This window comes from Elaeis guineensis, chromosome 14, assembly GCF_000442705.2.
Source record: "Elaeis guineensis isolate ETL-2024a chromosome 14, EG11, whole genome shotgun sequence".
NCBI classification, from domain to species: domain Eukaryota; kingdom Viridiplantae; phylum Streptophyta; class Magnoliopsida; order Arecales; family Arecaceae; genus Elaeis; species Elaeis guineensis.
In genome coordinates this window covers 67,288,117-67,311,784 of record NC_026006.2, presented here as the reverse complement: position 1 = coordinate 67,311,784, position 23,668 = coordinate 67,288,117, and the positions used below count along the sequence as shown (strand labels likewise).

The following is a 23,668-nucleotide window of genomic DNA, read 5'->3' as shown; positions in this document are numbered from 1 at the left end:
AGCCTAAATATTTTGGATCAAGCTAAGGTTAAACTTTTAGTTACTGGACTTGGTTTGGCTCAATTTCATCCCCTAAGTCTTGCTATCCTTCGAAGGGATGAGGTCAGGCTCAATGCCTATTAAATGCTTCATCAAGATATGTCATGGCACATCCTTTCTCAACCACATAACTCACCAATGGAAGGCATCATTGTGCATAAATAAGACATATTCCGGGTAGGCATCCCCACCTAGAAGCTAGTAGCTCCCATCTAAATCGCTTATTGTCCATCAGCTATTCTGCTAATCACATAATTAAAGCTAGACGTTTGGCTTGCACCGACAGATTAAGGCTCTCTTTGATCAAGCTTTTAAAATATTAAAAAATATTTTTTAATCTTTCAAAAATATTTTTGAATGATACAATGATGTTTGATAAAATTGAAGAAGTCATTTTAGCTTAAACAAAAAGTTAAAAAAATCTATTTGAAAAAAACTACATTTTGGAGTTTCTTTTCAAAAGTATTTTCTGCACAATGTCAAAAAATTATTTTAATTTAAATAAAAAATTTTAATAACTAAATATCCATCAATAAATTCATAATTAAATCTCATAATTATTTTTTACTTTTTATCAATTTTTGACCATAAGATTAGATATAGATCATGTAGATTTCAACTAAATTAGATATATGTGTATGACTGATGTGATAAATATTTAAAAAATTTATTCATATAATAATTAATTTTTTTTTAAAACTATTCTCCAATGGAGAAGCTACGGAGGAAGGGACGAAGAAGCCACAAACTGCTGCAAGTGGGGTGGGGGGCGTAGGCGAACAGGGATGCATCGAGAAGCTACAAGCGTGCAAGGTGGTGAGGAGGCAATGATGGGGTAGGGTGGCAGCTAGCATCCCTGACCGCACAGGATGGGAGTGGGGTGAACCATGGAGAAGCCACGGACTCCCAAAGTGTGGGGGCATGAAAAAGCTCGGGTTATGCCAGGGTGAGGGAGGTGGGACAAGTAGAGGAGTCACGACGCCACCTCAAGTGGGGATGGTGGGGGGGGGGGAGGGGTGGGGGAGGGGGGGGGGGAGGGGGGGTTGGGACATGCAAAGGAGCCAAATGCTGGATGGAGGACGCAAAAGGGGCAATTGAGAGAAAGGCAGCTCGGGCTGCAAGAAAAGAGGTGGTGGCATAAAGGGTGTGAGAGAGAGGGGAGGCGGCATGGGCCACAAGAGGAAGGGGATAGGAGGCTGAACAGGGTCTCTTCGGGTACCGCAAGGAACGAAGGTGGTGGTGCATGAAGGCCACGATCGAGAAAGGAGGCGAGATGCGCCGTGCAAGGCAGGGGGTTCTCCATTGGCCATGAGGGACAGGAGTGGTGGTGCACGGAGGGCCCGATCGAAGGAGGGAGAGCGAGCTGTGAGGGGTGATACCAAAAAAAGAGTAATATACAAATTTTAAAAATCCTTTATAATATATTATTATAAAAGAGCACCGAAACAAAACCAATATCATATCATATTAATATAATATAATATAATAATAAATTAATATTATAATATTATAAATATATAATATAATCTATTATAGTACTATTATGACAATCTAATATAATAATATTTAACAATAATATATTATTATATTATAAAATATAATAATATTATTATAATAATATAATATAATATGTTGTATTATAATCTATTATTAGATTAGATTATAATCCATTATATTATATTATATTATAATTACAATAACATTATATTATAGTATAATATATATATATATATATTACATCACATGATACAATATAATAATATTTATATTATAAACATATAATATAAAATCTATCATAGAATTGTTATTATTATTAATCTAAAATAATAATATTTTGTAATAATATAATATTATTATATATAATAATAATAATCTATTATATTATAATTATTATTAGATTAGATTATATATTATATTATTAATATAATATAATAATAAATTAATATTATGATATATTATAAACATATGATATAATCTATTATAGTACTATTATGGCAATCTAATATAATAATATTATAATATATTAATATATTACTGTTATAATCTATTCTTAGATTAGATTATAATCCATTATATTACATTACATTATAATTACAATAATATTATATTGTAGTATATTATGTTATGTTATACCATGATAGTATATTACATCACATGATACAATATAATAATATTTTAATAATAATATAATATTATTATATTATAATAATAGAATGCAATATGTTATATTATAATCTATTATTAGATTAAATTATAATTCATTATATTATATTACATTATATATCACATTATAATCATATAATATCATATTATAATATAAATATTACATTATAATATAATATAATATAATTTATAATAATATTATATAATATAATAATATTTTAATATATAATAATATTTATATATATATTATATATATAATATTATTCTCATCATTATATTATGCAATATCCGTACCAAAAACACTTTCTTATTCTAGTTACCAAACACATATTAAAGTTTCAAAATATTTCATAAATATGATTAATATAATATTATATATAATAATATTATATAATATAATAATATTTTAATATATAATAATATATATATTATATTATATTATTTTTCATCATATAATATTATATAATATCTTTTATTATTATTTTATCATATCAAAAATATTTTTTTATTTTAGTTACCAAACACATTAAAGTTTCAAAGTATTTCATAAATGCGGTTACCAATCACCAAACAATTTTTTGTAAAAACTCTACTTATCTAAAGCTTGACTTCTAAAAATTTTACTACCAACAGCAATTAGGACCTAAACCATTCTGGCTAATGGTTTTCAGCTTCCAAGCTAAGGGGACTTCTTGCTGTTGCAACAATCTTGTCCAACCTATCAAAAAATGTTAGTATGCAATAGAGATATGAATTCCTGTGAGCATATCAAGGAATGTAAACATTGTTTTTACCTAGGATTGGTTAGTTGATGCTGATTCTGGATAGATAGAAGCAAATTCTTAACCAGAATATCGTGTTAAGCGAAGAGTGTCCAAACGACAAAAACTAAACCATATTTCTCCAGATGGAGCAGAATAGCAAGATGTAAAAGATTACTAACCATCGCCAAGAAGCAGGGAAGTACTCCATTAATTAATACAAATATTTATCTGCACCTGTTGAATAAGAACATGCAATGCAATCCAAAAGGTTGATTTCTTCTTTTAAACATTTTAAAAGTTAAAACAGATGAACTCGCTATTATCTCCAGATTGTTAAAGACTCCAAAAAATGATGTTGAAAAATCAATCTGGAATGCGTATTGATGAGATAAAAGGACCATGAAGTGAAGAGGCAATCAAACTAAATAACCAAAGTCATGTAATAACAAGCCATCTAACAAAATTACCAAACAGATGAGACGGAGATCACTAGGATTATGTTACCTGTGAGCCATCTCAAAACAATCAGGAGGCTTGCATAATTAAACCATTAAGCGTACAGTCAAAAACAGGAGAAAAGGCTTGATTCCCCCCCGCACACCCCCCCCCCAAAACCCCAAACCTTTTCTGCCTGGATGATCCTATGAAGCCAAGTAGATGCATGTGAAATCACTCATTAAATTAATGAATCAAAATCCATCCCTTACGCGCTCCACTCCCATTCCCACCCACCCCAAGGCACGAAAAAGGAAAAAAAAAAAAAAAAAAGCCTTTACCTCCGAAAGGTAACAATGGATTTATGTTACCCAGCAAAAGAACCCTCAGGTTGTCCGCCCACTGTACCAGGTTTTTCTTAGATTTTTCTTTTTCCATCTCTTGATAGCAAGGATTTTAGCTTTCGTAAAACTGAGGTTGCTTGATTAACTGAGACTGGAGTTGGTGAATCCTTGCAATGAAACAGAAAATGCTGAACAAAACTGAACAGATGTTTTTCAGTAATGCCATTATATTATGATAACAATGAGAAAGCAGCCACCGAGCCTCGCTCAACAACCAGGGAGTAGGATGTCAATTGGAAGGGGAAAAAGGCGCAAAAGTTAGCTGGGGTTTTAATTGCAATGTCAAATCAGTGGCAGACCACGGATAGGCTCGAAACTGAGTCTCTGCTTGACCTCACCAATACTTCATTTTCTGATTACAAGAGGACCGAGATGGGCATGCTGTGGAGATTTTATAGTGAATCTATCTATTCATAGGTTCCTGATAATCGTGTACACAAGTAGGCCCCACTCCTGGAAGAGTTTTGAGTGTTGTCCTGCCTATCAACTTAAAACTGAAAAGCCTTAAACATGCTCGACCCTTCAGAAATGGATCTTGAAATTTGATCATGTACTAAAGAATAGATGTCACAATAGCATTCCATCCTAGGTCACAACTTCCATAATTATTTGCTTCACAAATTCCACATCCCATGTCATAATGACTTGGTATTATTAATAACTCTGCAGGCTCACCAAAAGTAAAAACAGAAGCATTTTCACAGGCAATAAGATAGGTATGAAGCTTCGTTGCACAACTTATATCTGCAAATATAGAAATGTGATGTTCGTTATCTGTGTATGTGAACAATTGTAAGGTGTTCGAAGCATTAAGTTTTATGTGAATTAAATTTTTCAAATGATTTTTCACAGTTCAAATGACAATGAAGAATTAAAACAAGTAGATGACCCATTTCAGCTTCTTCTAAATCAAACAGGATATTTTGGTTCAAACCAGCTGAGATTATCTAAAAGTAAAATAGCACAACACTAAACATTTTAGTTGCAATTTACTAATTCTAAACTGGCTACATGACAGTACATTGGTTTCAGGCAATTTTAACTGACATTTCAGATCAAGGACTAGCCAGAACAAGCCCTGAAACTGAAGCAATCAAAATCTACAGGTTGTCCTAAATGTCCACATATGGCTTATGAATCAACTAGTGTGACTTTCTTAACCAGGAGCCATGAACATAGCCACACATCCAATGCATGTCATGTACTCTGTGTATGTTTGTCTATATGTAGGTTACATAATATTCATAAAATAAAAGTTGGTTAGAATCCTTAAATGCTAATGCAAAGGGCCACCCTTTACCAAGGTGGCAAGGAAACACAACCTATAAATTCCACAAGGGTTTCCCTTGAACTTTCGAACATTCGCTAACATGTCATCCCTCATCTATAAATTCTGAGCTTCTTGCCACCAAGCCACAAAATGCCTCTTTGAATTTTAGGATTTTCCTTATCAAAACCAACCTGAATAAAAAAAGGATGTTTTATTAGGTTTAAGGTCCGATATGTGTTTCTAGAACTCAATACAGTAAACCTGACCTACCCTTTTGACAATCACGTGGTGCCTGTGAATGCCTAAACACGGTAGATTTTCCAAGTACCTTTTAAATTCCAGAAGTCACCTATCAAAATATTTTTTACCAATCACATATTTTTAAATCAGCAAACCTTACAATTTGAAGACAGATAAGAAGTTAAAACATACAAATACGGACACACATAGGACTGAAACCATAATTTTAAGCATCCCTTTCTACCCTATAATCAGTCAATTTAAAGCTAACAATGGACTGCAAATAGAAAAGCGATATCAAAAGCATAATTAACCCCAATTAACATCCATGTGTTCGCCGATGATCCATATCACCACAACAGACTTTCCTTTTCCACAAAGACAAATGGAAACCCAATCCAGGAACTCTCAGATGGTGTTTATATTCTTTTTTCATGATGTTCTATTCTCCAAAAGACTACTATATCCCACATCCCAAGAAACCAAACAAGAATGTGGAAAGAGAAGAATCTATAAAGGAAATGGGGATATGATTCGGCTTCAGAGGAACCTGATAAAATTGCTCAGTAATGCAATCATATCCACCTTCTTTTTGGCAGATATCCCCAAACTTTTGCTTGAATGCATCTTGCTTCTGCATCCACATCACATGTGCCTGCAAAACTTGATCCTACAAACCAAGAATTCAAAGACGTTCGGTCCAGTAACTGATCATATCATTAGAAATGGAAGGAGGGAACATCGAATTGGATGACAGACTAGAAGAATTTGGAGCAAAAGGGAGTAGAACAACCTGTAGAATGGCCGCCCACACAACCAGCAAGGAAGCGAACCAGAACTTCTTCTCTTTCGTCAAAAGCTTCAATGCCTCCATCTCAATGTTCCAGACCAAACCCTAAATTGGATGCAAGATGAGTATGAATTAGGTGACAACATCGGCAAAACCCTAACAATGGAAATAGAGAGGGGTTATTTGCATGGAGTTCTTCCCCTGTCATTTATTGACTATTGCCCATGCCCCAGTCATTAGACTTGCTGAAATAAAGCATTTATATGGGTTTCTCCAGGAGGCAGAACAGTGAATGGTGTTTCCTGTTTGCCCTCCACCAGCTGCTTTTTTTGTTTTTTTCATTCCCCTTCCCTCTCTTGCTTCCTCCACCAGCTGCTCCTCCACCCTCTCAAATATGGCAGTTTTTTTCCTTCTTTCCTCTTTTGAACTTAATGATAGAAATTCGTTAAAAAAATGACTATACTCCATATGAGTTGATTTGGGTATGTCACGTTTCTTTCAATGAAAAGCTGGCAGTCAAAGGCCAACCTTTTATCCTGAAACTTGCAATCAAATAAATATCATGCATCCAACTCATCAAAAAAAAAAAAAAATGTCATGCATCAAAACTAACACATTCGTATTGCAGTTTCAATAAACTAGACCTTACACATGCAAGGCCACATCCAAGGCACCTGCTTGGAGTCCCATGCTTTCACTGATCAACAATAAGAAGAAATGGCATCACAAGATGGGAATTAAAAAATAAAAAAATAATAGAAAGGTATTTTTGGAATAGAAAAAAGTGGAAATGAACTGCACAAACCCTCACAAATGCCCGCTTCAGAGTTTGCATATAATATAGAAAAGACAGTGAAAAATAGTAGAGTGACGTTGTCCAGATTACCTCTAACTTGCTATAATTGTCAACAATAACTATCTAATTAAACGGTTAATGACTGGCTTAAGCATTCTAAGTAATAACAGTGGTAGCTAACCGATCATCGAATATTTAGGACTGGAGAAAATATATGTAGATAATTTCAAGATATTAAAAACTTGAATTACTTGGCTTGTAGAGTGGTCGGTGTAATTGCCAGCAATAGTTCTTAGATGGGGATGCATGGACCAGGGACCAGAAAAGACCTTTGTCTTCATGTTCTTGTTCAATATCTGAAAAAGAATCACCAACTCAGGAAGACCATCAAGCAGCTGTGAGGGCTAAAAAGAAAAGAAAGAAGAAAAGCCTGCCCACAATAACCTACACTGATTCAAGCATAATGAAGTGCCTTGAAGATCTAGTTTCTGACCAGCATCAGCATGAACTGAAACAATGGAAATAAAGTTTCGATCATTTTATGGTGGTAATCTTTCTGACAAGAACCGGGATACCTTATCTCTCAGAATCAATTCATGCTGACCAGCAAAACTGCAAAATTGTTGCTTGTAACTTGGATCATGCTGGTGACACAGCAGCATCCCGTTCCGCACTGCATCTTCTAAGTCCATGACAATATTGTGCTGCAAGCAGCAAACAAGAATTATTCTAGGCAATCGATGCTATCAGGTCTCCACATTTCCGCCTGAATGATTTTCCAAGTATCCTTCAGCCTCGCCAATGCCCTCTGTGCCAACATTATGGTCGGCAAGTGCTGCTGGTTAAACACAGTTTTCGAGTCTGAAAGATCCTTTCCATGGTAAGGAATGAGAAGCTGAGAAAGAAGAGGAAACCCTGCAACTCCAATTATATACTCTCTTCACTTCGAAACCATCTGAAAGTTCTAGCTTCTTCCCATTAAGCCTCAAATCGCTCTCGCACAGTTGGAAGAAATCTGAATTCTGGAGCAGTAGGAAGTCTTCATGCACCCTCCCCAGCCCGTGACAATGTCTTGGAATCTCATATTAGGGTCCACAACAGCCTGCAATACCATGCTATGGTTCTTTGGATGATCAACCAATAACTTGGTGGGTCTGAGGAAGGCTGGCACATCTTGACGTGGGTGGTGTCTATGGCACCACAACAGATTGGAAGGCCCTGGATCTTTTCAAATTTGGATTTTATTATCACCACTTGAGGTGATGGTACCTCTCTCCTCCATAGCCTCCACAAATCGCCAGGTCACTTGAGCCGGGGGGGGGTGGTGGTTGGTGCGGGCGGGGGGCAGCGGGCGCAGTTGATTGGTTGCTCCCATATAATAAGCCTCCAAATGATAGTGAGTCACCAGAGCATAGCCTTCTTAAGGCAACAGCTATTTGGTCTTCAACAGAAAGAACCTGCCATCAGTGGCGGTAAAGACAATTGTTCTCACCAATAGATCTTCCCTCACCAACAAGCATATGTAGTTGAAGGTTTTTCTTGAGATCTTGAAGATGGACTCAAATTTGTTCAGCTCCTTTGATAAAGATAGGGGTCCTGAGGAGGCATGAAAAACAAAACAAACATTCATGAACAAAGTAACTCCAAGAAATTTCAGTAGCATCCTGCCATATGAAAATTATTTAGCAGCAAAGAATGTTACTGCAACCAGAAAGACATGAGTGCCATGCAAAGACAGATTGACTGAGAAAAAGTGAAAATATTGATTCTTAGCATGCATCATCATGCTCAGTCAAGAAGCACATCATGCAGATGCAAATATGTGGATCTTTAAGTCCTATGTGAAATTAGAAGCAAAAGGTTTGCGCATGAAAGGAGCTATAGGTAAGCATGACATCACGAGGTCATATCATACAGGCACTTCTGTGACTTGTCATGTCATTCCACTGCGACTACTCAAATGTGAATATTATTTTCCTGATTAGTTTCAGTTTTCAATTTCTTCTTATGAATGAAACTTCAGTTCAATGTTTGACAGTGACACTAGTTAAAACTAAATTCTTCATGATAATTGGTGTCTCTCACCACCTTTCACTCTGAATTGCAATATTGATCTCTTTCTTTGATGATGAATAAATACAAATGTAACCGCTATCCTGATTGTAGCAAATAAAAACTTCATGAAGTTGAATATCAGCTCAGCCCTTCACTCATCAGCATGCAAGGCTTTCCAAATAAAACGAAAGACTGACATAATTATTCTGAGAGATCACATCCTTCATTTAACCTTCTCTGGCAGAGTAATCAAATATGCAAGAGAGAGAGAGAGAGATCTTTGTTGCAAAATACCAACACTATATGACTGATACTGGCAGCATTCACATGGAAATGCACTAAAGATTTCTTTGCATGTAATGCTTTATGTGATCATCAAGACAATTTAAAGAAAATTTTGCAAGGTAGAAACAAAAACAATTTCCTGTCTTCATCAGGAAGTCAAGGTTGACCAGGTGAATTGACAACCAACAGATTGTCGGCAGCAGGGCCTGTAACCTCCTACTTGGGTGGTGTTTGGAGGAGGCGTGGCTGTTAAAAGCTTCTGATGGAATGAGTAAACATAAAATGTATATAAAAGACTTTGGATTGCATAGATATATCATAATCATCATAACTTATCACATACATAGTGACGTTTAGTTTCCTTCAAAAATGAATATGAATTGTATATCGAGCAAAATGTGCCACTGTTTAACATAGATCATAAATTTGTATGATCAACAGCCACTGATATACATTTGTGTGAGTCAAGCTTGCATTTAGATTTTAGTTGGAATTTCACACACTTAGTCCTTGATTGTAGGTGTCACTTGACGGATATTGCAGAACTTAAGAAACCAAAGGCATCCAAGGAATGCAACCATCCATGCTGGAAATGATGGCTTACAATTTATAAATAATAGACTCTGCTACTTACTACAGCCATCTATGTAATAGATAACATCCAGTCAACATCTTTGACTGGATAAATAGATTAAATGCGCAAAACAGCTCATAATATTTGAAAATGATGTTTTTCTTAGCATCTAGTGTACAATCTTTGACAATCAAAACTAATAAGCATGACTTAAGTAGGAATGCTAGCTTTGTTCCTATACACACCCAACAACAGCAAGTCAGAAAGCAGGATGACATGAAGGCAGAAGAACTAGCACAACATATCAGAACGACAACATGCTCACCACTAAGATCAAAAGTAAGAGGCTTCAAGCCTCAAGGGATCTAAGTAGGCCACTTGCATTACTAGTGGTTAGAGCAGAATATACAACATGACTTCCCGCAGCAGCAGAGCCAAGAAACAGAAGTGAAAAACCAAAAAAAAAAAAAAAGAAGACCTTTTAGATTCATAGAAAACAGATATTTCAATCAAGTGAAAGGATTTTACAATAAGGTACCTTTAACAAGATGCAGAACTACTTAACAAGATAGGGGAAAAAAGTAAATAGATCGTGAAGTGTAGTAATATGTAGAATGAAGTAAGCCAAAAAAATGATGCCAGATAAATAAGCGCTATCTTTTTTCCTCTTTCCTCATTTGAGAAAATCACAAACATGATCTCAGCACAACAATGTAGAGCATTGTGATATTACAAGGGAGAACTTCTTGATGTAACAACAAACAGCATTCAACATAAGGCAGAAGAAGACCAGGAATTGAGAGCATTCTTACAAATACTATGTACAGCAGAATACAGAAATAGATGTCTACAATATGGTATAAAATAGAAGAGACAGATCAAAGAAAATCCGACTGGAAAGGTCCAGAATGTTGAAATTTACTGAAGGCAGTCTTAACACATGTACTGGGACAATGTCAGCTCTTATCAGGGCAGAAGTTGATAATGCCACTCAAAATAACATTGAGGTTATATTTCAGTAAGAAATTCCTTTCAAAAATCACATTAGGAGACTAAGCTGAACTGAAAAGATAGAGGTTTTGCGAGGGAATAATGGCGATCAACATTTTAACCATTCATACAACATTCCAGTACTGGCAAGCAAATAAATGGCAGGGACTTTGTCAAGATGGATATGAAAAGGCATGAACTAGTGATGGATGTAATCTTGATAGAAATAAAGTAGACATACAGAATATTATTACAAACAATAAATGTAACTGACATGGAAAAGGTGATAATAATATGTCCATCTCACAAAAAATAGCAGAAACCAAATGAGATTCCAACTTTCAGCAAGTTGTGTATTCGATATAGGCAACTTGAGTAGAAAATACCTCCAAAATCAATCAAGATGGAATACCTATGAAGGTCTTCAAATAACATGGAAAAACTGTGCCTCATTGTGGTGCGGACACCAGAGCCATCAAAAATCGGCAACATGATTTAAGTTCGATTTGGATCGAAGAAGCCTCATTAAATTGATTCTACTTCAGTTATTTATTTTCAGTCAATAAATTTTAATACATTTGGCTTTGGGTCCATAGGGCCATACTTGGATTTGTCCACATCACCTTTGAGCCACCACTCTCCACATGCCAAGGGAAGAAATATGCATGCCAGCATGTGCCGTGCTCATGCCAAGTTGTGTCAAGCATCAAGCACCCACATGGAGTTCCATTTCTTCCTTAGAATTCCTTAAGAGTTCTTGGCTACTTACTTATTTTGTTGAAGGCTGATTTCTTTCCTATGGTAGATTATAATGCTTTACTTTTTTGTGGAGGGTTGATTTCTTCCTTGTAAAGATAAGAGATTCCTAAACAAACAGGACCCTTAGAGTCCTATATAAATCCTTGTATCTTTCATGAAAAAAATAATGAATGATTTTACAAACTCACAAATACTTGTGTCAATCGCTCCGAGAGGGAGAGGGTGTGAGACCCAAAATCGCCCCACAAGGGGAGGGTGTGAGGCCCACTTTCTATCCTATTCCTTCTACTTAAGATTCAGTGTTCCTGCGACTCTGATCGACTCCACCATCTACCCACGCAAGCCTATTCCGTCAAGAAAGATCTGTCTCCTCCAAATTTTCATCTGTCGTGCTGAGAGAAGGAGTGATTTCTTATTCTACAGATCATATGCTGTCAAGGACCTTCGTTCCTTAACAGTTGATCTTTGATTTTTTTTTAATCCGATGTTGGTAAAGACCTAGTTCTTTATCGATGGATCTGTTGGTCAAAAGATTAAGAGCCCTAATCAGAGTAGTTTCTTAACTACCACGATCCGGATTCTTATCATCTTCTTGGATTTTCTCACGGATTTAATGTTTTATTTTCTCTCGTTCCATTCTTATTTCTTTTTTTGCATTTACTCATGAGCATGTTTAATTTATGCTATCTGTTTATGAAATTTTCTATTGCTAATTGTTTACTGATCTCTCGAATGGCATTCGTCTGTATCATTTAGATTGATCTCGCTTTAGTCTCGTATCAATCAATTACGCCTCCTGAGCAGAGTATAGGCAACTATACTGTCTGTCCTGGGAATAATGAGCCCCTGCCAGACGTGATTTGTTGTTGATGAAAGAAGAGAGCTTGATTATTAGGATTGATTTTCGTTTTAGGATTGTCCCGCATCACATTGTCTCTTCTTTTGCAACCTCGAGAAATTTGAGCTGCTTTTTCTTCCTAAGCTGTTTTATATGAAAACCACAATGTATGCAAGTCAAAATCTCCATATTGAAAAAAAATCTTCCCACACAATGCATCCGTGCTTATCCTTAGTTTACTACAGAAACAACTTCACTCTCTATGGGCCTTCATTTTTCCCATTCTTTATCACCCAGTAATCCTCTAAATATGTCTTGTTTTGTTTTGTTTTGAAAATGATTGAAGGAAAAAAAACCAATAGCATACTCCAAAACTTACCCCCTAGAAAAAACATCATTGTAGCCTATAAGCATGATGTGGAAAATCGAAACTTACATTGACACAAAAAATGAACCTCATCCCATCTATAGGAAATGGCTCTATGATTCTACTTCACCATCAGTCCAATCCGACAAAGAGACCTCCCATATACCTAATATTTTGCCCCTCACCCCTCTTCTTTCTTTTCTAACCCATTCATCCTACATTTGATGCTTAATCTTCATCTGAGTCATCTTTTGCCTACTGTTTACATGGTTCAACAATCTCAAAAAATTCTCTCTTATGTCATGCATATATTGCTTTTTGCATGCACCATCTACTTGTTTATTTATTCTAGTGCCCTGTTTTACCACATATCCACCAAAGAAACCTCATCTCGTTTTTTCGAACGTACTTAACTTCAAGTGATCTGATCTGAATTACAAATTTGGTCTAATAGTTATCTCATGATATCTCTTCAATACTCTCAGTGGTATCTTACAATCACTTAAAGTCCTAACTGAAATGTGCCCATCAGTATAGTAATCTATTTTAACAATATATGGTCCCTGGTCCTCTATGGAAATTATGGAAGGGCATAATCATAACGCCCACCAATCTGGACAAATAAAGAGCATTGACATCTGCACCATGTGATAAAGGCTAGAAACTTTTGTCCTGACTAGGTTGCAACCTACAATCACATGCCTGCTGATCTAAACAAATGGAGAGTAACAGCATTTGCATTATGTGGCAGAAAACCAATAAGGCCATAATCTTGACAGCATGAAAACTAATCAAATGCAAAGTATCGGCATCCACCTTATACGACCATCCAACATTTGAGCAAGAAATTCATACTCTAAAATAGATCCCTCCAGTGATCTCACCAAATTTTAGTCCTTCTAAACACCCATTAGTATCAAAAACAAAAGCAGAATTCTTGGGCCAGATCCGTCATCAAGATGCCAATCTTAACTGACGTAATCCACTACTCCTTCCCGATTGCATAGTGTCATGGCTTGTTCCGGTTCCAAATCAACAAAACAAGATTACTCTGGGGTAGAGATGAATTATCTCTCTAGATTGCATCAACCAGTCAAGATTTCCGAGAGGAGATTCGCATCAAACCATATCTCCATACGCGAAGATGAAATTTCAATACAGACCCGTATTAATGCATTCCTAGAAACACCATTATAAGAACAAGAACCCAATCAAACCCTCACCCCCAGGGAGAAAAAAAACACAGAGAGAGAGGAGAGAGAGAGAGAATCCAAGAACTGAAACCCCGCCTTGAAAACGAACACGAAACCATTCAAGAAGTCCGCCCATCGATTTCGAGAGCAGCAAGCAAACTAAAGAACAGCACAATACGGCAAGGACGACACATAAATGGGGGAGTAAAGGAGGACAAGCAGAAATCGAAAGAAACCTGCAGGAATCCTTCTTGAGAAGCCATCCCACCAGTCCGCAGACTCCTGGCCCGAATCCATCGGCTCTTCGCCGGCAGCATATCTCTCGGCCTTCTTCCCCTTCTTAAACCCTCCTACAGATCCCATGAGAACCGACTCCAAGTCTCCACGCCAGCGAGAAGAAGCCGAGTCAGAAGCTCGGGCAACCCGCCGACAAGAGAAAGAAAAGGATCAAGAAAGACACAAGGAATTGAGAGGAGGGGAACGGAAAACAAGAGCCGTCGTTCCAACCCAGATTCTATTCAAGAATGGGAGGAAACGAGACGGAGATCGGCAAGTGAAGGTGGAGGGGAATGAAGGGTCCCCGGAGGAAAGCATGCATGGCTGGAAGGAGAGAGAGAGATCTAGAACCGCCTTAGGCTGCTTGGCCCAAGTTTCTTACCCAAATCATCACAAAATCTTGAAAGAAATAGCAGTGCCTATTAAACTTCCCTTTGTTATTACATCGGATGGTTTGGGTGTTTGAACCGTTGTTGTGTAGTTTCATAAAATTTGTTATGAGTTCTAGGGTCTCGTCTTCTGAAATAACTCATAAGCTCTGCGATTTGATCAGGGTTTAGTTGAATGTCTAGAAAGACCATGTAATACATGGTTAAGAGAGAATAAAAGGATAAAGAGAACAATTGACTCCTTTTTAATTATTTTCTCTCTTTCTTCATCTTATTTAGTTTTCATCTCTTAAGATATCTGATTTTGATATGATGTTTTAATTATATTTGTGAATTGCATGAACGAAGGGATAAGATGTGAATTTATTTTATTCTAATATAATTATAGATTGGTTGGATGTGAGTGAAAGTTTTGGTTTGTTCTAAATTTGATTCAATCCAAATTCAGGCTCATCTATTACTATCCCCTGTTGTAGAAGCAAAGGTTAATTTGGAGTGAGGATTATCTTCTGTTTGTTTGACTTTTTTTTTTTTTTTTTCATTGTACTGATGCAGAAGGCTTCTTTTCATCGCCTGTAGTGGGTTTCCTCACATCTCTATTACAAAAAGAAAAAAAAAAAAAAAAAAAAAAAAAAAAAAAAAAAAAAAAAGAACCATCTTTCTGGAAACTTCTAGATGCCCCGAGATGTAAGTTGAACCAAAAAGATCCAGCATCCTATCACCGGCCACCCATGTACTGTGCGTCAACGAGTGATCTCAAAAGAAAATAATAAATGCAAACATCATAACCCATCATGCATGTTTCTCACTTTGCACCCCTCAATCACCGGCCAATCGTGTATCGAGGGATGGCCGGTGCAGGGCATTATTGATCTTTCGGTTTGGAATCAAGTATGGTCCCCCGTGAATGGCTCCATCCTACCATGTCGCTTTGGGAACAATGTTGGGCCGTACAGCTGCAGCCAATCCCCTCTTTTGACAACATCGACCCCCGTTACGGTGGATTACATTTATCTGCCAACCCACATCTTGGTATCATGTGCATGGATCTCTAATGTTTTGTATCATCGGGACATCCTTGGCCACAGAAATAACTTTTTTATTTAAGAAAAACACTCTTAATACTCGTTATAACCAGTGGATTAAAATGGATGCCAACATGAGCACAAGTTGTAATGCAACGTAGTACTTCTAGAAACCCTTTTGACAGAAACTTCATGGCAAGAATTCCACACATATGAATGCGATTACTAGGAGTCAACCCCGGGTCTATCCAGGCATAGAGTGAAAAACTGACCATCAGAGCCACCATCAATAATGCGCACTGAGACCTCCATTCCAAAAACCTAATACCAGTCCTCCTGTAAGTTTAAACTCTCCTAATTCTATAATCCCCCTAGCTTAAAATTCTAAGCTTCACACTTGAAAATTTCCAGTGGATGACCACATGATGAGAAAGGGTCCAACTGCGTTGGTGATAAGCTGTAGAAGAAGACAAGATACTAGAAGGACAAAGGAGAAGGACGTTTAAGCCGCGTAACCCGCCAAGCGAAGCAACTCCCGGGTGCTTATCAAGTCCTCACACGTATTGATTGATTCATATACTGTGATTTCTTAAGCAGGCTCTCTTTAGTTACTTTCAATATCAAGTGGGACCGCAGCGCGGCACCGGCCTTTGGATTCCAAAGAGATGGGGAATCGGAAGCTTCAGCGCCGGTGCATGACCGGTCAAGTCACTTGGCCATTCTTTTGACCGCCCTGCCAAGTTCCAAATCTCTGTTGTCTGGTCTCGAAGCTCCTTTAATTATTGACAAAAAATAGGTGGATTTTCCTGCACACAGCTTAGTTTCAGAACCCGTTGGATGTGATAATCACCATTACAACGGTTTCAGCTTTCCCATCAACTAAATATGTTGACGGGTTAGAAATTTTGCACAACCTGAAAAAAAAAAATTTATCAGTAAACAATTACTTAAGCAATAACATTGTTATTTCTCTATTATTGTCCATGATGTTCTATTTTATCACCACTGTAATAACTATTTTAACAAGTATTATTTTAATATTCAAGCAAAGTTTCTTGGGTATTGAAGATGGTCTCTTGTGAAAGAGAAATTATACTCTACATTGTACGCACCATAAAATTGTGCATCATGCTAATTATCTTATTTATTATATATATATATATATATATATATATATATATATATATATATATATATATATATATATATATATATATTTCTGATTGATTCATAAAAAAGAGACAAGCTGATTGGTTTTATGCGTGATCATATTGATACACATTGACACGATGTAGGAAATAATTTGCCTGAGGAATGAAGGAGCGTATGAGCTATGAAGTATCAATTGAACTTTGTTGGTGGGTACATATCTCACCTAACAACTCAGTGGAGCGTGTTGACTAGGGGGTCCCAAAATAATAGAGCGTTTTATGTAAGCATTAGGCTTGCGTTTAAATGATTAAGCAACTAACGCGCCACGAACCTTGACTGTAGCTTGATGTGCATGATACGCGGTCGCGTACTCAAAGGCGTGAATGTTCCGAGCGGGTGCATGGCACCCCGGTCATCACTTCTGACGTGACCCATACACTAACATGGTATCACTTGGCCTTGTCTCGTCACCTCACCACCCTATAAATCTGGACCCCCATGCATTCCCTTTTCACCCACTTTCATGCATACTTGTAGACTTCTTGACCAAGAATTCATGGCAAAGTTTTCCACAGCAGGGAGAGAGGAGGGGGAGATGGAAAGCCCCAACATGGCCAATCTGCTACTGCTACTCTCTTGTAGTGGAGCAAAGGCTCAGAAGATTAATGGCATCAAGAAGCCTGTGGGGCGGATGTACGAGTGCAAGACATGCAATCGCCGGTTTCCGACGTTCCAAGCACTTGGAGGCCACCGGACGAGCCACATGAGGCCAAGAGGCCGGAGGAATCCGGTCGAACAGACCAAGAAAGAGATATCAAAGCCAAGGACGCATGAGTGCCCTGTTTGTGGCTTGGAGTTCCCCATAGGGCAGGCCTTGGGCGGCCACATGAGGCGGCACAAGCCGGTGGAGGCCGGTGAGATCCATGCAGAAGAGGAGAAAGCTGGTGAAGGGAAGTTGGACTTGAATTTGACTCCTTTGGAGAACGATTTGGAGCTCACAACCCTACGACTTGGACTAGAGCTCGTAAAGGAGGCTTCTATCATCGATTTCTTTAGTTGCTCAGGCAGTACATAAGTAGCAGACTTGGATTTCCTGTGCTTATTCTACTTTGTCCATTTCTTAAGATTTTTTTTTTTCGGCGAGTTTTATTTTTTATTTTTTTATTTGATGGTTTTTGGGTAAAGCTTAGAACACTTAGTATCAGTTTCATAATATTAGTTTATTTTTTTGCTGCATGGACATCACCTTTCTTTTACCTAATAACTCCCTGTTATATATTCTTGCCCATGGATTCACTGGTTGTTTGTCTCTTCTTATGATTATAGCTAACTCGATAAAAGATAAGGATCAAGATACATGCACATCCTGGACTTCAAATGTAATATGTGTGTGTGTGTGTGTGTGTGTGGATATAGATACAGATACATCTTGAATATGGAAACATTTAGATCAGCTCTTGTTCCTCGACCTTTGTCTCCATGAATATCCACCATACGTTTTAGTTAATTATATTTATTAATTGGCTTTCATCACATAGAACACAAGGCTCAACATATATATAGCACGCACTTCAACAAAGGAAAAAAAGACATATATCTTGGACATGGAAACACTTAGATCATCTTTTCTTCCTTCAAAACCTTCCATGACTCAATTTCCACCATATATACATTGAGTTAGATTTGTTGACTCTCATCGGATGAGAACATACGCTTGCTTCCTACCGATGGCCATGTATAATTTTGTCAACATATAGGGTTGCAAGTGCTGTGCAGGACTGATTTTTGACTAAATTGGCGTTCTTCTAGTGAAGCAAAGATTTCTTCTAAGCAAAGCCGTGTAGATTTGAATCAAAACTTGGAAATGGGTGGAGACTACTGAGTCCACACCTTTTTCCCTTTCTTTATTTTTCTTCATTTTTTTCCCTGATGCAGCACACCTTTTTCTTGTTTAAGCTGATAACTTCCTTGAATGCAAAAGGAGAAACACCTCAAACAAACTGAGATATTTTTAATGTGAATTATCTTCAGTAAAAAAGAAAAGAAGGACAAAATATCCTGGTTATTGTTAAGGATAAAATATCCAGCACAAAATTTCCCTTTCTTTTATTAGAGAAGTCCATATGTGTTGAGGTGGGGTTTTTGGCATACCCTACCAGTAGAAGTCAAATGGTCAAGATGTCATGTCTCATCTGCAACGCGTCCTCGTCAGCTACAACCACACAATTTCTTTTGCTAGTTTACAAATTTTGAATCCCATGGTGATATATTAAAATTGAAACTTAAATTTTCTTGAAAATATTATTACTCTATAAGCTCGTACTCAGAAATCTAAACTGACAGAAACTTCCTTCAATCAACTAAAAGATAGGCGACACAAGAACCTAGTATATAAAAAGACCCGGCATCTAAATCATTGACAACTGAAACCCCCAAATTTATAAAGCCTTTAGAGATTAGGATTTCATTCTTATGACCTTTTGGAGGATGTGTAAGTGCAGCAATTCAAATGTTTAGGTAGAAAGTTTTTTTGATGGTTGAAGGAGGCTGGGAAAGCAGCCACCTGTTCTTTATTAAAAAGAGTAATATATATACAATAGAGGTTAATTACAAAGGGTCTAAAAAACGTAGGCCTTTAGAAGGTGCACTCTGGAACTCATTGCTCTCATTTTAGCTAGGGTCATTTATCTTGACTTCTTGTGGTTTGGTTGCCCTTTGTCAAAGTCAAATAGTCTTTTTGAACTCATTACAGCGCCAAAGCCACTAAATATAAGCTGATAGAAGATGACCAGAGTTGGAGTCATAAAAGAGGATCTTTCAATTTCTTTTCCTCTTTCTTTTATTTTGGGGTTAGGGGTAGGGGATAAAAGTGAAATTTTTTGAGTCTAACTACTGCAAGTTGGACCCCCGAGGCAAGGCCCAATTATATTATGGTCAGGAAAATGCTCCTCTTCCACTAATTTTATTATTCAGATTTATAATAGAGATAAAAATGAATCAGATAATATCTGTTTGAATTCATTTTCGTATCTAAATTTATCTGGATATGAATAAAAATTTGAGCATCTGACTAATATTTGTATCTATATCTATATCCATAAATGAAAAATGAATATGAAGATGGATAGACTACTATCCAATCCATATCCGAATATTCAATTCTATTTGTAATTTATTTAATTTTATATAATAGTCAATAATTTTTTTAAAAAATAAGTAACCATATTAGCATGCCACTAACTTTATTTATCATCCACTTAGTAATATTTTAGATTTTGTAATTATAAAATTTAATCATCTGATTTATATCCGTGTTTATATCCATATTTTCGATATTCGATTGTATCCATATCTATTTAAAATAAATATAGATCTGAATTTTTGCATCTGATAAGATCAGATCTGTATCTCTATGTATATTTACTAAATAAAATAAATATGAATATGAAGATATTAGTATCTCATCTATATCCGATCAATTTTCAATCCTAGCCTTTGCATAGGATTCAATCAAAATCTCATTATGCCTAGAAATTAGAAAATTATATGATGAATTAAGAAAACCCTCCAAATTCACCCAGACCATTAAAGCACCTTCCACAAGCTTTATCCCAAAGATTTGCAGAGTTAATGGAAATGCCATCATAAAAATATCTCCTTGAAGGGTATCTTGTTCTAAATTATGAAAGTGTTATTGAAAAAGAGATAAAAATGATATGACAATCGTTCCATAACAAATAACCCAAATGATTCCCCTACAATGAGAGAAAAGCAATCTTTTACCTCCCATATGGGAAACAAGTAAGAAGGTATGACACTGGCTCTTCTGAGATCATGATCTCTAAAATTAAGTAATTATACAATGATTAGGATACATCCGGTTGGAATAGAGATTAAAGAATCTTGTCTTTACGGTCCAGTTGTCCATCACTTGAGCGACTTGTTGGGATATACCGACCAACCCCTTTCACGCCGACTCATCCTCGGGACTGCCCGACCGGCGCCCGACTCTACCGACTGCACCAACCGACTGTCGACACTGTCCGAAGATATGTCGGTCGGATGGATCCATTCTGTTTCCGACAAGCCGAACGACGGAGCCCGACTCTATCGACTCACCGTCAGGCAGGGGTGGTGGCCGATATCCGATTCCCGCAACGCGCCAGACCAACCGACGGTGTCCCTGGGTCCTCACCCGACGTTTCGCAACTAAATGCCGATGTATGGTCGGTCGGCTCCCCCAAATGCCGTACGACTGCTGTGGGCCGCCGTCCTGACAAGGGCATGCGGCATAGCCGTCCTAGGGCATTGTCTTGCAAAGGACTTAGATTAGTCCCAGCGATTTGACAGTCTGCGGTGACTTGACAGTCCGCAGCGACTCTGACAGCCTCCGACGATTGACAACTCCCCAGTTGTCTGCGCCATTAATGACAGCGCCACGCCGTGCTCTACTATAAAATGGGAAGGCAACAGTGCTGCGAAGAGGTTCTTTCGAAACTCCTGGACTCACTCTCTCTCTCTCGCTGAGTCCTCCTGATTCTTTTCTACTGTTGCCTACTCTCCTCTCTGACTTGACCGTCGAGGGTCCCCGTCGGAGGCATCGTCGGTCAGTGTGGACTTCTCTTGCAGGTGCTCGTTCCCGGCGACCAGACGACGAGGGGATTGGCCGCAACAGGTTTGGCGTGCCAGGTAGGGGGACAGCATTTGAAAAATCCTTTCGAAATGACAAGAACCAGGGCTCAGCGATCGAGGGCCACCGGATCGGCGAGGCACTCTTCCCGTCGGGAAGAGGCCTCTCCTCCACCCTCCATGGCGGAACCCAGCTCTCCGCATCCCGTGGTGACCATGGAGGCGCAGATCACGGTGATCGTGCGGCAGATGACTGTGCTGGTGGATGCAGTCAAGAGCCTTCAATAACAACCAACCCGATTGCCGCAATCGTCGGCGGGGCAACCGGCGGCACACCCAATGCCCTCCAGGAGCAGCCGCCGATGCCCGCGTCGGTCTCCGTCTCCTCCTCAGGAGCAGTTGTCACAGCACTCCCACCGAGAGGAGGAGAGGCGGCCACGGCATGATACCCATCGATCCCGACGACCCTCTCCTTCCCAGCTGGAATGAGCGAGGAAGGAGAAGCGGCGCGAACACCGTCCGCCTTCCCCTCAGATTCGTCGGGAGACTCGACCCCCGGGGTCTCCCAGCACCGACGGATCGACGACTACGAACGTAGGTTCGAAGAAATCGACCGTCGGCTTGCCCAGCTGCAGGTGGACGGACAGAAGTCCTCGAACGACGTCAACTTCCAGACCGCCCAACCTCTCTCCCGACTCATCCTTGACGAGCCGATCCCTAGTCGGTTCAAGATGCCTCATGTGGAGCCCTACGACGGCTCCACCGACCAAGTTGACCATTTGGAGAGCTATAAGGCTCTCATGACGATCCAAGGGGCAACCGATGCCCTTCTCTACATCGGCTTCCCCGCCACACTTCGCAAGGCCGCCAGGGCCTGGTACTCCGGCCTCCGCTCAGAAAGCATCCACTCCTTCGGACAGCTCGAACATGCTTTCGTGACCCATTTCAGTACCAGTCGGAAGCCACCGCGAACCTCGGACAGCCTTTTTTTCCTCAAGCAGAGAGAAAATGAGACGCTCCGACACTTCGTGACGCGATTCAACGTGGCCACGCTTGAGGTTCGGGACCTCAACAAAGACATGGCTATCTCAGCCATGAAGAGGGGGCTAAGGGGGTCTCGATTTACATACTCCTTGGACAAGATCCTCCCCCGGACATACGTCGAACTACTGGAGCGCGTGTACAAATACATGCGCGCAGACGAAGAAGCTTCCGACCGACGTTTGACTGAGACCAAGGGTCCGAAGGAGAAGCGAAGCAAAGGTCGGGCTCCTGCCGAGCCTAGCAGGCCCCCGACCGACAAGCAGGTCTCACCCTAGCGACGGAGCCTGAGATCACCTCGACGGCAGAGTCCGAGGTTGATGCATCCCAGGTATGACTCCTATACTCCTCTCTCTGCTCCTCGTGCGCAGATTTTGATGGAGATCGAGGGGGAAGAATATCTGCGATGGCCTCCGCCTTTGTAGGCAAAGAGCCTCGACCGACGAAAGTACTGCCGATTTCATCGGGCCACGGTCACAACACCGAGCAGTGCATCTAACTCAAGGATGAAATTGAGGTCCTCATACGTCGGGGGTATCTTAGAAAATTTCGAAGGAAACCACCGACTCGAACCATCCCGACCAACGACCCCAACCGACTGAGGAGGCAGCGAACAATCAGCTCACGATCGGGGTCATCAACATGATCTCCAAACGACTGGACCGGAGGACGACTGCTGAAGGGGAGTCAACGAAGAAGCTATGCCAAGACGATGTAATTACTTTTACAGATGAGGATGCTCGGAGAATCCAAACTCCCCATGACGACGCCATTGTTGTCTCGACAACAATAGCAAATTATGATGTAAGAAGGATCTTTGTTGATAATGAAAGTTCGACTAATATTTTATTTTACTCGACATTCTCTCGAATGTGACTATCGGTTGATCGGCTCGAGAGGGTCTCCACGCCCCTGGTGGGTTTCACTGGGGAAGCCATCACGGTGGAAGGAGAAGTTATTCTTCCCGTGATAGCTGGAATCGAACCACATAAAGTACCGTCCACCTAACCTTTGCAGTCGTCCAAGTACCTTCAGCCTACGACGCCTTGGGTCGGACATTGGTGGAGAGTCTCAGCAGCCGAGCATCGACAGGGCCGAGGAGGTTCTGCAACTGACGATCGAACCAAGCTGGATGGATCTGATGTACGGTATCTGACCGACGGAACCAGCCCTAAAGACCCGCAGAAGTCAAAC

General features: G+C 39.1%; 2 protein-coding genes across 2 annotated transcripts; one reads left to right on the top strand and one right to left on the bottom strand.

Annotated features, from left to right (window-relative positions):
• Nucleotides 1–5,599: 5,599 nt before the first annotated feature.
• On the bottom strand, nucleotides 5,600–14,811 carry LOC105056989 (protein ALP1-like). The gene is given in 12 exon segments (XM_073248407.1): nucleotides 5,600–5,985; nucleotides 6,109–6,210; nucleotides 6,755–6,802; nucleotides 7,153–7,257; nucleotides 7,350–7,409; nucleotides 7,506–7,646; nucleotides 7,649–7,841; nucleotides 7,843–7,949; nucleotides 7,952–8,038; nucleotides 8,041–8,168; nucleotides 8,170–8,497; nucleotides 14,199–14,811. Coding segments are annotated over 10 exon segments (996 nt in total). The 5' UTR covers nucleotides 8,277–8,497; nucleotides 14,199–14,811; the 3' UTR covers nucleotides 5,600–5,985; nucleotides 6,109–6,190.
• LOC105036887 (uncharacterized) lies at nucleotides 14,324–18,044 on the top strand. Its single transcript, XM_073248322.1, has 3 exons — nucleotides 14,324–14,538; nucleotides 16,250–16,413; nucleotides 17,260–18,044. Exons 1-3 carry the CDS (start codon nucleotides 14,324–14,326, stop codon nucleotides 17,877–17,879), a joined length of 999 nt encoding a protein of 332 aa, XP_073104423.1. The 3' UTR covers nucleotides 17,880–18,044.
• Nucleotides 18,045–23,668: the final 5,624 nt, after the last annotated feature.

Excerpts from the sequence above, each read along its gene's own strand:
- LOC105036887 (XM_073248322.1), top strand. The coding sequence starts at position 14,324 with ATGAGAACCGACTCCAAGTCTCCACGCCAGCGAGAAGAAGCCGAGTCA. Across the intron at positions 14,539-16,249 it reads AAGGTGGAGGGGAATGAAGG|GCTCTCTTTAGTTACTTTCA; the intron begins GTCCCCGGAGGA and ends TTTCTTAAGCAG. Across the intron at positions 16,414-17,259 it reads TTCCAAATCTCTGTTGTCTG|GGCCTTGTCTCGTCACCTCA; the intron begins GTCTCGAAGCTC and ends ATGGTATCACTT.